Source organism: Chiloscyllium punctatum, chromosome X (genome assembly GCF_047496795.1).
Source record: "Chiloscyllium punctatum isolate Juve2018m chromosome X, sChiPun1.3, whole genome shotgun sequence".
Lineage (NCBI taxonomy): Eukaryota > Metazoa > Chordata > Chondrichthyes > Orectolobiformes > Hemiscylliidae > Chiloscyllium > Chiloscyllium punctatum.
The window spans coordinates 31,988,525-32,003,065 of record NC_092791.1 but is presented as its reverse complement, the minus strand read 5'-3'; the positions used below and the strand labels follow the sequence as shown (position 1 = coordinate 32,003,065).

At 43.2% G+C, this 14,541-nt stretch overlaps 1 protein-coding gene across 3 annotated transcripts in view; it reads left to right on the top strand.

Annotated features, from left to right (window-relative positions):
- Nucleotides 1-14,541, top strand: part of dnajc14 (DnaJ (Hsp40) homolog, subfamily C, member 14) — a 41,895-nt gene that overhangs the window by 3,285 nt on the left and 24,069 nt on the right. For all 3 annotated transcript variants that reach the window (XM_072567389.1, XM_072567390.1, XM_072567391.1), the window contains exon 2: nt 12,612-14,456. In XM_072567389.1, coding sequence (XP_072423490.1) covers nt 12,660-14,456 — 1,797 coding nt within the window. In that variant the 5' untranslated portion in view covers nt 12,612-12,659. The remainder of the gene's footprint in view (nt 1-12,611; nt 14,457-14,541) is intronic.

The following is a 14,541-nucleotide window of genomic DNA, read 5'->3' as shown; positions in this document are numbered from 1 at the left end:
GACTCCCCACCCCAGGGAAAAGACCTTGCCTATTTACCCTATTCATGCCCTTCATGATTTTATAAACCTCTATAAGGTCACCCCTCAGCCTCTGTCACTCCAGGGAAAACAGCCCCAGCCTATTCAACCTCTCCCTATAGCTCAAATCCTCCAACCCTGGCAACATCCTTGTAAGTCTTTTCTGAACCCTTTCAAGTTTCACAACGTCTTTCCTTCCGATAGGAAGGAGACCAGAATTGCACGCAATATTCCAAAAGTGGCCTAACTAATGTCCTGTACAGCCACAACATGACCTCCTAACTCCTGTACTCAATACTCTCGCTAATAAAATATACCAAACGCCGCCTTCAGTATCCAAGGAGCTCTGAAACTACACTCCAAGGTCTTTGTTGATCAATGCTCCCTAGGACCTTACCATTAAGTGTATAAATCCTTCTAAGATTTGCTTTCCCAAATGCAACATCTCTCATTTATCTAAATTAAACTCCATCTGCTACTCCTCAGCCCATTAGCCCATCTAGGATTTGAATTCAATAAAAATCTGGAGTTACAAGTCTAATGATAACCATGAAGCCATTGTTGATAGTCAGGAAAAACCCATCTGCTTACTCATTCAGACTCCTGACCACAGCAATGTGATTGACTCTGAACTGCCCTCTGGGCAGTTGGCCAGCAATGCCCACATCCTGTGAAGGAGTAAAGAAAATCAAAACTGCACAATTTCCTGATTGTGCCCAAAGTAGCACTTGATATCCAGTGTGTCAAGTAAAATATTTCTTGGATGAAGAGAGATAATTGACAATTGGTTTGAAGTGATAATTGGCCCTCAGTGCACAGGTGCAGTTCAGTCTCCATTGTTACGCATTCCATATACCTTTTGATGTTTCCTCATAGATTCTCATGTCTACATTTATGTTATAATTACCATGCCAAGTTTGCAGTTTTATCTCCCCACCAGAAGTGGGGGCTACAGTCCCTCCACTGCAAAGGGGTGTGTACTCAGCTCAAATTTGCATCATCAGTATTCACTGTATAGGTAATCACTAGAGTCCTAGAGATGTACAGCACGGAAACAGACCCTTCGGTCCAACTTGTCCATGTCGACCAGATATTCCTCCCCATTCTAGTCCCACCTGCCAGCACCAGGCCCATATCCCTCCAAACTCTTTCTAATCATATACTCAATACTCTGACCAATAAAGGGAAGCATACCAAACACCGTCTTCACTATCCTACCTACCTGTGAATCTACTTTCAAGGATCTGTGAACCTGCACTCTAAGGTCTCTTTGTTCAGCAACACTCCCCAGGACCTTGCCATTAAGTGTATCAGTCCTGCTAAGATTTGCTTTCCCAAAATGCAGCACCTCGCATTTATCTGAATTAAGCTCCATCTGCCACTTCTCAACCCATTGGCCCATCTGATCAAGATCCTATTGTAATCTGAGGTAACCTTCTTCCCTGTCCACTACACCTCCAATTTTGGTGTCATCTGCAAACTTAGTAACTATACCTCCTATGTTCATGTCTAAATCATTTATATAAATGACGAAACATCGTGGACCCAGCACCAATCCTTGTGGCACTCCACTGGTCACAGGCCTCCAGTCTGAAAAACAACCCTCCACCACCACCCTCTGTCTACTACCTTTGAGCCAGTTCTGGTATCCAAATGGCTAGTTCTCCCTGTATTCCATAAGATCTAACCTTGCTAACCATGGGGAACCTTGTTGAACGTCTTGCTGAGGTCCATATAGATGACATCTAACGCTCTGCCCTCATCACTCCTCTTTGTTACTTTTCCAAAAAAACTCAATCAAGTTTGTGAGACATGATTTTCCACACACACAGCCATGCTGACTATCCCTAATCAGTCCTTGCCCGTCCAAATACATGTACATCCTGTCCCTCAGGATTCCCTCCAACAACCTCCCCACCACCAATGTCAAGCTCACCGGTCTGTAGTTCCCTGGCTTGTCCTTAACATCTTTCTTAAATAGTGGCACCACATTAGCCAACCTCCAGTCTTCCAGCACCTCATATGTGATTATCAATGATACAAATATCTCAGCAAGGGGCCTGGCAATCGCTTCCCACAGAGTTCTAGGGTACACGTGATCAGGTCCTGGGGATTTCTCCACTTTTGTGTGTTTCAAGACATTCAGCACTTCTTCTGTAATATGGGCATTTTTCAAGATGTCACCATCTATTTCCCTACATTCTGTATCTTCCATGTCCTGCTCCACAGTAAACACTGATGTAAAATACTAGTTTAGTATCTCCTGCAGCTGGGGGCCCTATTCTCTCCCTAGTTACCCATTTGTCCTTAATGTATTTGTAAAATTCCTTTGGATTCTCCTTAACCCTATTTGCCAAAGCTACCTCGTGTCCCCTTTTTGCCGCCCTCAATTCCCTCTTAAGTATATTCTTCTAAGACACTCTTCTCAAGTATACACTCGATCTATCCTGTCTATGCCTGACATATGCTTCCTTCCTTTTCTTAACCAAACCCTCCATTTTTCTAGTCGTCCAACATTCCCTACACCTACCAGCTTTTCCTTTTCACCCTAACTGGAATATACTGTCTCTGGCCTCTTGTTATCTCATTTCTGATGGCTTTCCATTTTCCAGCCATCCCTTTACCTGTGAACATCTGCCTCCAATCAGCTTTTGAGTTCTTGCCTGATACTGTCAAAATTGGCCTTTCTCCAATTTGGAACTTCAACTTTTAGATCTGGTCTATCCTTTTCCATCGCTATTTAAAAACTAATAGAGTTATGGTCACTGGTCCCAAAGTGCTTCCCAACTGACACCTCTGTCACCTGCCCTGCCTTCTTTCCCAAGAGTAGGTCATGTTTTGCACCTTCTGTAGTAGGTACATCCACATACTGAATCAGAACATTTTCTTGTACGCACTGAATAAATTCCTCATCATCTAAACCCTTGACACTGTGGCAGTCCCAGTCTTTGTTTGGAAAGTTAAAATTCCCTACCGTTACCACCCTATTATTCTTACAGATAATTGAGGTCTCCTAACAAATTTGTTTCTCAATTTCCCAACGACTATTAGGGGGTCCATAATACAATCCCAGTAAGGTGGTCATCCCTTTTCTTATTTCGCAGTTCCCCCAAATAACTTCCCTGCTTGTATTTTTGGGAATATTCTCCCTCAGTGCAGCTGTAATGCTATACCTTATCAAAAATGCCACTCCCCCCTCACTTGCTTCCCTTTCTACCCTTCCTGTAGCATTTTGTATCCTGGAACATTAAGCTGCCAGTCCTGTGCATCCCTGAGCCACATTTCTGTCATTGCTTTGCTATCCCAGTCCCATGTTCCTAACCATGCCCTGAGTTCATCTGCCTTCCCTGTTAGGCCTCTTGCATTGAAATAAATGCAGTTTAATTAATCAGTCCTACCTTGTTCTCTGCTTTGTTCCTGCCTGTCACGACTGTTTGACTCACTACTTTTTCTCAACTGTACCAGTCTCAGATTGATCTCTTTCCCCTCAATCTCCCTCGGTTCCCACCCCCCACCTTAATAGTTTAAATCCTCCCAAGCAGCTCTCCGAAATCTTCCTGCCAGTGTGTTAGTCCCCTTCCAATTCCGGTGCAATCCATCCTCCTTGTACAAGTCAATTCTACCCCAGAAGAGCTTCCAATGATCCAAAAATGTGAATCCTTCTCCCATACACTCACTCCTCCTCCATGCATTCATCTGTTCTATCCTCCTATTCCCACCCTCACTAACTCGTAGCACCGGGAGTAATTCAGATATTACTACTCTCGAGGACCTCCTTTTTAAATTCCTGCCTAACTCTCTATATTCTTCCTTCAGAATCTCATCTTGTTTCCTTCCAGTGTATACAGTGGCCTCCTACTGGGCCCTCTTCCCCCTTGAGAATATTCTGCACCCTCGGAGATATTCTTGATCCTGGCACCAGGGAGGCAACACACCATTTTGATTTTTCGCTGCTGACCACAGAAATGCCAGTCTGTGCATCGGACTAGAGAGTCCCCTAACACAGTCTATTTCTTGGAACGTGACGTACCCCTCATTGCATTAGAGCCAGTCTCAATACCAGAAACTTGGCTGCTCATTCTATGTTCCCCTGAGAATCCATCACCCCTTACATTTTCGAAAACAGCATACTTGTTTGAAATGGGGATAGCCACAGAACTCCTGCACTACCTGCCTACCTCTTTAACGTTTTGACTTTGATCTAGAACTTTGGAGAAAGAAAAATGCAACTGCATATAAAACAGTAATTGCTGCTCCTGGAGTTAGAGGAAATCCCTAAAATACCTCAAAAGAAGGAGCAGCCTGTTCCAGCCAGAAATTTTACCCATCCTCCATCTTGGATTCTTGTATATTTGATGGGATAGCAATGTGGAATTGAATATCTAGATGGCATTCCTCCAGAAATGCTCTAAAGTTTGAACCATTATGTTGAATGTGTTAGCAGGTTAGCAATTGCAAATAACATTTATGTTTATCATACTTTTTAAAACCAAAGCCTGTTATGCAATCATTCTGGAATGTCATTAAGCTCTATAATTTCAATAAACTGTATACTCTTTTCATAGAATCCCTACAGTGTTGGAACAGGCCCTTTGGCCCAAAAATTCCACACTGACCCTCCAAAGAGTAACCCACCCAGACCCATTCCCCCACCCTATTAATCTACTTTTACCCCTGACTCATGCATCTGACCTACACATCCTTGAACTATGGGCAATTTAGCATGACCAATTAATCTAACTTGCACATCTTTGGATTGCGGGAGGAAACCAGAGCACCCAGAGGAAATCCACGCAGACACTGGGAGAATGTGCAAACTGCACACACAGTGCCCAAGGCTGGAATTGAACCCGAGCAGCAGTGCTAACCACTGAGCCATTGTGCCGTCCAGTGCCACAACTAATGAAGACCACAGCATACACTGAGGGAAAAGCAGATGTAGCATGTAGTTATCCCAATAGCTGTAGTACATGGAGGAAGTAGTTGTCAGGAAAGCGATAAAATTCTTCTGTTGATAGTGCAGTCAAATGACATATGTGTTCAACAAAGTGCACAAAATTTGTGTAATGTGAGCAGTCAAAGACCACCATGTTATGAAGAGGCAATTGCCTTGTGATATTAATTTAGACTATTAATCTGAAGACACAGGTAATGGTCTGAGGACCCAGGTTTGAATCTGCTATGCCAAGATGATAGAATTTAAATTCAATTTTTAAAAGAAATCTTGAATTTAAAAATCTACTGATGACCGTGAAGCCATTGACAATTGTTGGAAAACCCAACTAGTTTACTGATGCCTTTTTCAGGGAAGGCAGTCTGCCATCCTCATCTGGTCTGGTCTATATATGGTTGACTTTCAATTACTCTTTGAAATGGCCATTCAATTTTATCAGTTGCTACAAAATCTCAAAGAAATGAAACTGTGTGGACCGCCTGGAATCGAACTAGGCACCAGAAAAGCCAATGGCAGAAACAGCCCTGTTGATCCTGCAAAGTCCTCCTTTCTATGGGCTCAGGGTTAGCATTACTGCCTCACAGCGCTAGGAACCTGGATTCAATTCCAGTTTGCACATTCTCCCCGTGTCTCCATGGGTTTCTCCGGGTGCTCCAGTTTCCTCCCTCAGTCCAAAGATGTGCAGGTTAGGTGAATTGCCCATAGTGTTCAGTAATGTGTAGGTTAGGTGCATTAGTCAGGGGAAAATGTAGAGTAATAGGGTCAGGGGTTAGGTCTGGGTGGGATACACTTCAGAGGGTTGGTGTGGAGTTGGTGGGTCAATGGCCTGTTTCCACGCTGTAGGAATTCAATGAATTAATCTGAGTACAATGCAGAAGTTTGGAGAGCTGTCTCAGACTAGTCAAACAACAGTCTGACATAGTAATACTATTGGAATCAGACCTTGCAGATAATGTCTTATACACCATCCTTTGATATGTCCTGTCCCATTGGCACGTAAGACCATAAGACATAGGAGCAGAAATTAGGCCATTCAGCCCATCGAGTCTGCTCCACCATTCAATCATGGCTGATAAGTTTCTCAATCCTATTGTCCTGCTTTCTCCCTGTAACCCTTGTTCCCCTTGATACTCAAGAACCTATCTATCTCCATCTTAAATATACTCAATGACCTGGCCTCTGCAGCCTTCTGTGGCAATGAATTCCATCGATTCATCACTCTCTGGCTGAAGAAGTTTCTCCTTATCTCTGTTCTAAAAGGTCTTCCCTTTACTCCAAGTCTGTGCCCTCGGACCCTCGTCTCTCCTACCAATGGAAACATCTTCCAAAATGTCAAGGCCATTCAGTATTTTGTATGTTTCAATTAGATTTCCCCCCTCATCCTTCTAAATTCCATTGAGTATAAACCTAGAGTCCTCATATGTTAAGCTTTTCCCATTCCTGGACCATTCTTGTGAACGTCCTCTGAACACGCTCCATGGCCATGACATCATTTGAGATATGGGGCCCAAAACTGCACACAATATTCCAACTGTGGTCTGACCAGAGCTTTATAGAGCTTCAGAAGTACATCCCTGCTTTTATATTAAAGTCCTCTCAAAATAAATGCCATCATTGTATTTGCCTTCCTAACTACTGACTCAACCTGCAAGTTTACCTTGTGAGAATCCTGGAGTAGAACTCCCAAGTCTCTTTGCACTTCAGATTTCTGAATTTTCTCCCCATTTAGAAAGTAGTCCATGCCTCCCTTCTTCCTACCAAAGTACATGACCTCACTTTGCCATGTTGTACTCCATCTGCCACTACTTTGCCCACTCTCCTAAGCTGTACAAATCCTTCTGCAGCCTCCCTGCCACCTCAATGCTACCTGTCCCTCTACCTGTCTTTGTATCATCTGCAAACTTAGCCAGAATGCCCTCAGTTCCTTCATCTAGATTGTTAATATATAAATTGAAAAGTTGTGGTCCCAACACTGTCTTGTGGAACACCATTTGTCACCAGCTGCCATCCTGAGAAGGACCCTTTTATCTCCACTCTCTGCTTTCTGCTAGACAGCCAAGCTTCTATCCATGTGAGCACCTTGCCTCTGACACCAAGGGCCCTTATCTTACTCAGTAGCCTCCTGTGCGGCACGTGGTCAAAGGTCTTCTTAAAGTCCAAGTAGACAACATCCATTGGCGCTCCTTGGTCTAACCTGCTTGCACTTTCTCAAAGAATTCTAGCAAGTTTGTTGGGTATGATCTCTCCTTGATGAAACCATGCTGACTTTGCCCTATTTTTCCATACACTTCTAAAGAATTCAGAAATCTCATCCTTCACAATGGATGCAAGGATCTTACCCGTGACTGAGATTAAGCTAATCTGTCTGTTATTTTCTGTCTTTTACCTTACTCCATTTTTAAGCATGGGTATCACTTTAGTGATTTTTCCAGTCCTCTGGGACCCGCTCTGATTCTAGCAATTCCTGAAAGATCGCCACTAACCTCTCTGCTGTCTCTTCAGCTATGTCCCTTAGAACTCTGGGGTGTAGTTCATCTGGTCTAGGTGATTTATCCACCTTCAAGCCATTCAGTTTTTCTAGCACCTTTTTCCTTGGTGATGGCCACCATACTCATCTCAGCCCCCTCACTCTGTGCGGCACAGTGGTATACAATCGGGAGGGAGTTGCCCTGTAAGTCCTCAACATTGACTCCAGACCCCATGAAATCTTATGGCTTAAGATTACACATGGGCAAGGAAACCTCCTGCTGGTTACTATGTACTGTCCTCCCTCTGCTGATGCATCAGTACTCCTCCATGTTAAACAACTCTTGGAGGAAGCACAGAGGGTGGCAAGGGTGCAAGATGTACTCTGGGTGGGGGATTTCAATGTCCACCACCAAAAGTAGCTCAGCAGCAGCACTACCAATCAAGGTCCTAAAGGACAAAGCTGCTTGACTGGGGTGGCAGCAGGTGGTGAGGGAACCAATGAGTGAAAAATATAACTTCACTCTACCTTGCTGATTTGCGAGCTGCAGATTCATCTGTCCATTACGTTATCGGTAAGAGTGACCACTGCACAGTCCTTGTGGAGACAAAGACCTGCCTACACACTGAGAATACCCTCCATTGTGTTTTGTGGCAGTATTACTGTGCTAAATGGGACAGACTTTGAACAGATCTAGCAACTCTAGACTAGGCATCAGCAGCAAAATTGTACTCTAGCGCAATCTGCAAATCTTATGGTGTGACATACTCCTCACTCAACCCTGGTCCAGTGGAGAGTGCAGGAGAGCATGTCTGAAGCCACACCTAAAAAATGAGGTGTAAACCTGTTGAAAATACTAAATAAGATGACTGCCATGCCAAACAGCCTAAGCAGCAAGTGATAAACAGAGCGAAGCAATCCCACAGCTAACTGGTCAGATCTAAGTTCTGCAGTCCTGCCATATCCAGCCATGGATTAATCAACTCGCTGGAGGAGGCAGCTTCACAAATATTCCCATCTTCAATGATGGAAGAGCCCAAAACAACAGTGTAAAGATAAGGCTGAAGCATTCACATGGATGATCTATCGCTGCCTTGTTCAGTTGTCTCCAGTGATGGTGATACCATCAATGAATCCCCCACCTTAAAGTCCTTGGGGTTACCATTGACCAGAATCTCATCCTGGACTTGCTACATCAGCAGTGTGGCTACAAGAGTAGGTCAAACACTTGGAATCCCTCAGCAAGTAACTTCCCTCCTGACTCCCCAAAGCCTGTCCATCATATACAAGGTGCAAGTTAGGAGTGTGATGGATTATTCCCTCCTTGTCTGATGCTTGCATCTACAATGCTCAAGAAGTTTGACACCATCCAGGACAAAGCAGCCCGCTTGATTGACACCTCATCCACAAACATCCACTCCCTCCACCACTGAGATTCTGTACACCCTGCTGCTGCTATCTCCAAGATGCACTGCAGAGGTCAGCAAAGTCATCAAACAGAACCTTCCAAACCCAGGGCCACTTCCATCTGGAAGGACAAGGGCAGCCGATACATAGGAACATCACCATCTGCGAGTTCCCCTACAAGCTACTCCTCATCCTGACTTGGAAATATATCACCATTCCTTCAGCGTAACATTGGGGGGGGGGTTGTGTGTTTCTTCAGTTAGTTACGTAACTGTCCACCATCATTCATGATTGGATGTGGTAGGATCTGATCCTTCAATAAGCTAAAAAGAAACAAGGTTGTGTGTGAATTGACCAATACCATCTTTGTTCCACTTGTTTCTAACCTGCCTTGTGGTGCTTTTATCTATTAAGCCATCGGGAAGGATTTAATGGTATACCATCAAGATTTTCCATCTGGATTTTAAAAAAATAAATTCATTCATGGGATGTGAGCATTGCCTGGCCAGTATTTATTGCCTATCCCTAGTTGCCCTTGAGCAGAAGGTCGCTGGCTCCTTGAACCACTGGAGTCCACCTGTGGGATGACTCTCAATATCGTTAGGGAGGGAATTCCAGGGTTTTTGATTACTGACCCCATTTGCAGCCTTGATCCAAACATGGACACGAGCTGAACTAAGAATGACTGGCCTAGAGATCAAGGTGACATTTGATAGTGTCGAAGAGTGTGGCACTGGAAAAGCACAGCCAGTCAGGCAGGCTTCATCAGCCATTCCTGATGAAGAGCTTATTCTTGAAACATCAACTCTCCTGCTCCTTGGATGCTGCCTGACTGACTCTGCTTTTCTAGCACCACACCCTTTGACTCTGATCTCCAGCATCTGCAGTCCTCACCTTTTTCCTAGCATTTGATCATGTGGCATCCAGGAATATTAGCAAAATTGAAGTCAATGGGAATCTGAGTGGGGGAAAAAGAAACTTTTTTTAACACTAAGGATAATGATTGTGATTGTTGGAGGCTCATCGTCTTGGCCCTAAAACAAGAGTTCCTCGAGATTGGACCTCAGACACTATCATCTTCATCTGTTTCATCAATTACCTTCCCTCTATCATATGATCAAGTGGGGATATTCGACTCTGCGCAAAGTTTAATCCCATTTGTGACCCCTCTAATATTATGCACTCCATTCCCGCATGCAGCAAGGGCTGGTAAATGGCAAGTTACTTTTGTGCCATACATGCCTGCCCATGACCATCTCCAACAGGAGAGAATCTAGCCATCTCCCCATGATATTCAGTTGATCATTGAATTCCCTCCCCATCAGTATCCTGTGAGTTATGATTAATCAGAAACTGAAATGGACAGGTCATATAAATGCTGTAGCTTGTTGCAACAGATCAGAGACTAGATAGTCTAGGATGACTAACTCTCACCATCTGATTTTCCAAAACCTGGCCACCATTTAGATGGCATAATTTAGGAGTGCAACAGAATACTGTCCCCTTGTATAGATTATTGCATCTTCAACATTTGATTGACCCTTCCAACTATCAACCGGATTCATTCCTCCCATCGACCAACCAGGTTGTACCCTCTATCTATTTTTACCTATCCCTAGCTCCCCACCACCCCAGCCCTGAAGAAAGGTTACACCCAAAACGGTGATGTCTCCTGACTTGCTGTGTTCTTCCAGCCTCCTGTTTGACACCCTGTCCACCATCTTAAGTATTCACTTGATCTACGATGGACACAGTAACAATGGTTTATTCTATCTAGAAGTACTTTGATAACACTTTCTAAACCATGACTGCAACCTAGAAAGACCAGGGCAACAGATGTATGAGAACACCAGTGCTTGCAAATTCACCTCTGAGGCATATACCAGCTTGACTTTCCACTGTATCACCTCGCTGTTCCTTCGTTGTTGCTTGGTCAAAACGCTGGAATTCCCTTCCTTCTTATGCTCCTGGCGTAAGTTAACCACATGGAATGTAGTGGTTCAATAATACGTCTCATCATCCCTCTCCATGATAAATAATTGAATCATCCTTGTTGGAACACACCTGTCCCACGATAGAAAATATTTTTTAAAAATCTCAGCTGGAGTGACAGCATGGTCTACAGCTTGTCTATTTTTCAACTAGGTGGAGTGCATGTGAGATATATCACTTAGCCCAAATTTGTGAGAGAACAGCTCACCTTCACCTAATTTCCTATATTCAGATTCCAACCGCTGGAAAAGTATTAAGAGAGTTCTGCAACAAGTGCCAGCTCCACCCATGATGTGCACAGATGAACATTGTTGCTGTCTGTGCAGGAGAAAATAAAACTAAAGAAACAAGTTGATTTCAAATTTTGAATGTGAACCTGAAGTTTGTTTCACCTGCAAAAACTGTCTTTAGAACTAGATTTTAGAGGATATAAGCTGCATTTGACTTATTATACAGTCTCTACTGGACACGTTAGATTAGTGAACACATTTGTCCTGATTCCTTCCTACCAGTTTGAGAGGTTACAGGAACAGCACTGGAATGTTGAGGTACACACTCAAAATTGTAAAGAGAACAAGAGTACAGTCCCAATCACTTCCCTTCACTTTTTTTTATCAAATCAACATGTTAACTTGGGTTTACATTTTTTTAAAGCTGATTCTAAAGATTACTTAACATGGTTAATAGCAAAAGTAGCATTATACTTGAGATAGGAAAGTTTTATATATCTGGTCTCTAGATGGTGTGGAAGAGTTAATTGTCCATCACACATACTCGTTCATCCTTTTTCTTCAGTTGTGAAAAATTGGTGGCAACAAATGAACTTAAGGCTGTATTCTAACCTTGTTCTGCTGGCAATTATATTTTGAGCAGTCCCCATTTTCTGCAGTCCACATCTTTTCTGTAATGGGCCTTCAGCTCCCGATCCCAGTTTGCTTCTTGACCAGATATCTCTTAAAAAGAGGACTGAAAGGCAGTGTGCAGGTTAACCTCCTGTGGTAAGGGCATGGAATGCTCGACCTGCTAGTGTAGTCAACTCAGCCACATTAGGGAGATTTAAACGATCCTTAGATAGGCACATGGATGATTTTGGGATAGTGTAGGGGGACGAGCTGAGAATAGTTCACAGTTCGGCACAACATGAAGGGCCTGTTCTGCACTGTATTGTTCTATGTACTTTGATTAGTGTGTCTCTCATCCTATCTGAGTCAGCTGATGGCCATAGAATGACATGGAGGACTGTGTTTTTAGCAAGGGAGGGATGTAGAAATGCAAAAAGTTGAATTGCAAATTTATTTTCTTTTAGCTTTCAGACCTTTTGTATACTATGTTAATAAACAACTGCATTCCAGTATAGCTGTATCGACAAGGAAGTCCTGTTTGTCTCTTTCCCACCCCCCCACCCCACAAAAGAAAACATAACTCTGCAGTTCCAGGGGACAGGAAGAAAATCAAGGTGAAACTGTAATAGGTAAGAAAGCATCTGCTCACGTGCTTTTTGTTTTCATTGGGAATAAATAGTGTGGATCTGAGGAGTGATTGTGGACCACCAATCTGAACAAGGGGCTTCATGTAATAAGATGATGTAAGCAGACTTGTGATTCTTATAATGTTTGCAAAGTTCTGGAAATAATGCAGATAGATGCTCTGTTTTGAATCGTGAGCTTTCACACAACAGCATTACTTCTTAACCATGTGATTTAATTACAAGTTTAATGTTTACAATTATCTTTCTTACAGTTATAGCACTTGTATCTTGTGTATTGATTCTAGGTGAAGATGGATAAAACATGACTGCCAGCGACTTAAGTTTCTGCTGCAATGGAGAGGAAAGATCCCCATGCTAGATGCAAAGATCTGCAGTGGTCAGGAAGAAACACAAACCATGGATATATGAAGGAAGAGCAACGGTTGTCTCCTCACAGCCATTCCCAGTTTGATGAGATACGCCAGCCAGGTGTCAGTCTCCTTTGTGATGATAAAACAACTGATTTTCCAAACTACTCTTGTGGTGCCCGGTGTGATGGTGCTGACTCAAGTCAATATATTTCGGAACATGTCTGTACCTCTCGTGGTAATATGAGCTGGCAAAGGACAAGTCATCAAGCTTTGAGAAATAATGGCAGTGGGATCTGTACGCCAGTTACCTTGACAGATTGGACATTTGGTGATGTAAACTGCTTTGATCACAAAGGACCGTGTTCGGATCAACTTTTAGATGAAGAGTTGAAGACACTGGAGATGGAAGGGTTGAACTTCCCATGTGGGCATCTGGATTTTACAGGGCAGATGCCATCCCTTTATTGTTCAGACATATCAGGTGATGAGTGCAACCTTCAAAACACAAACATTGAGAAGCCATACTCTCTCACTGGTGTAACTGATTGTGAAAATGTGTCTGAGAAGGATTCACGTGAAAATGGATGTGTCTCCTCCATTCATCGAAGGGAGATTTCTGCCTGTACTCGCATGTTTTTAGAAGGCTGCCTTCAACCAGGCAGCTATGGAGACCACAACTTCCCTTTCAAGACAGATGACAATCTAGCTTTCCTCGACAACTTAGATTGTATCCGTTCTACCAATACTTCTCAAGAAGATGGGATAGATGAATGTAATGAATTCAATGAAGGTGAAGGCATGGATGAAAACCCAGTAAAAACTGTGGAAGATATCAGCCAACCTGTGAGGTTTAGCAGCAGGAAAAGCAATAAACGCCAGAGAAACAAATCGGCAACAAAAGATAACTCTTCAAACATCTATGATAAGGATGATGCAAGGGAGCATGTGAAAAAGAATGGCAAGTCTTCAACTGCTAATAAACAGAGGCACACAAAGGCTGAGAGGAAACGACAGCATGCTGACAACCGGGACAGATTAAAGAGTGGAGTGCAAAAACAAACTCAGGAGCTGCTTTGGAAATGTATAACCTATATAAAAATTCTAATGGATGTTATTCTTTTTGTGACTCTCAAGTGTGGAGAGTGTGTGGAGTTAGGAGGCAAACTTGTGTATTCGTGTTGCCAGATACAAAAAGAAGACTTTATTTCCTTAAAGGGCAATGCAAGGACCTCATGTCTGTGGCTTCTTAAGCAGGCAAAATCGGTGTCAGGGAAGCTTAAATGGTTTTGCTTTTCCTCAACAAAGATGACTATAAAGATTTTAAAAATGCTGCTTGCTCTGCTTTTTCTCGTACTAATGTTATTTATAGGATGTTTACGACTCTGCTACAAATATGGAAAATCTGGGATTTCCAGGATATTTCAGAGGTTGCCCATATGGGGCAAAGAAAACTTTCCCCATTTCCCAGTTGTTCGCTTTCTGCACAGCTTGTGCTCATCTATAGCAGAATCTAGGGCTTGGAATTATTTGAAAAGACTATGGGAAAAATTGAAAATGCGATCCTGGCTAACTGGTAAATGGCGGACTGCAGGCCAGTCTCCAGTTCTATCCCCCCACTCACCTAGTGGTAGTAGATACCAGCCAGATCACGAGGTGGACAGGCTACTAGCAATGGCCGATATGCCAGAAGAGGATCTGGATCCTTTTAAAGTTCTGGGCGTGGAGGTAATGGCCACTGATGCCGAGCTAAAAAAGGCTTACCGGCAGTTGGCCGTACTGGTGAGTGCTATGTGAAAGCATTTTAGTTAAAAACAAAATTCATCTGTCTATCTGATTTGCTTATTTCCGTTTGACTACCACAACC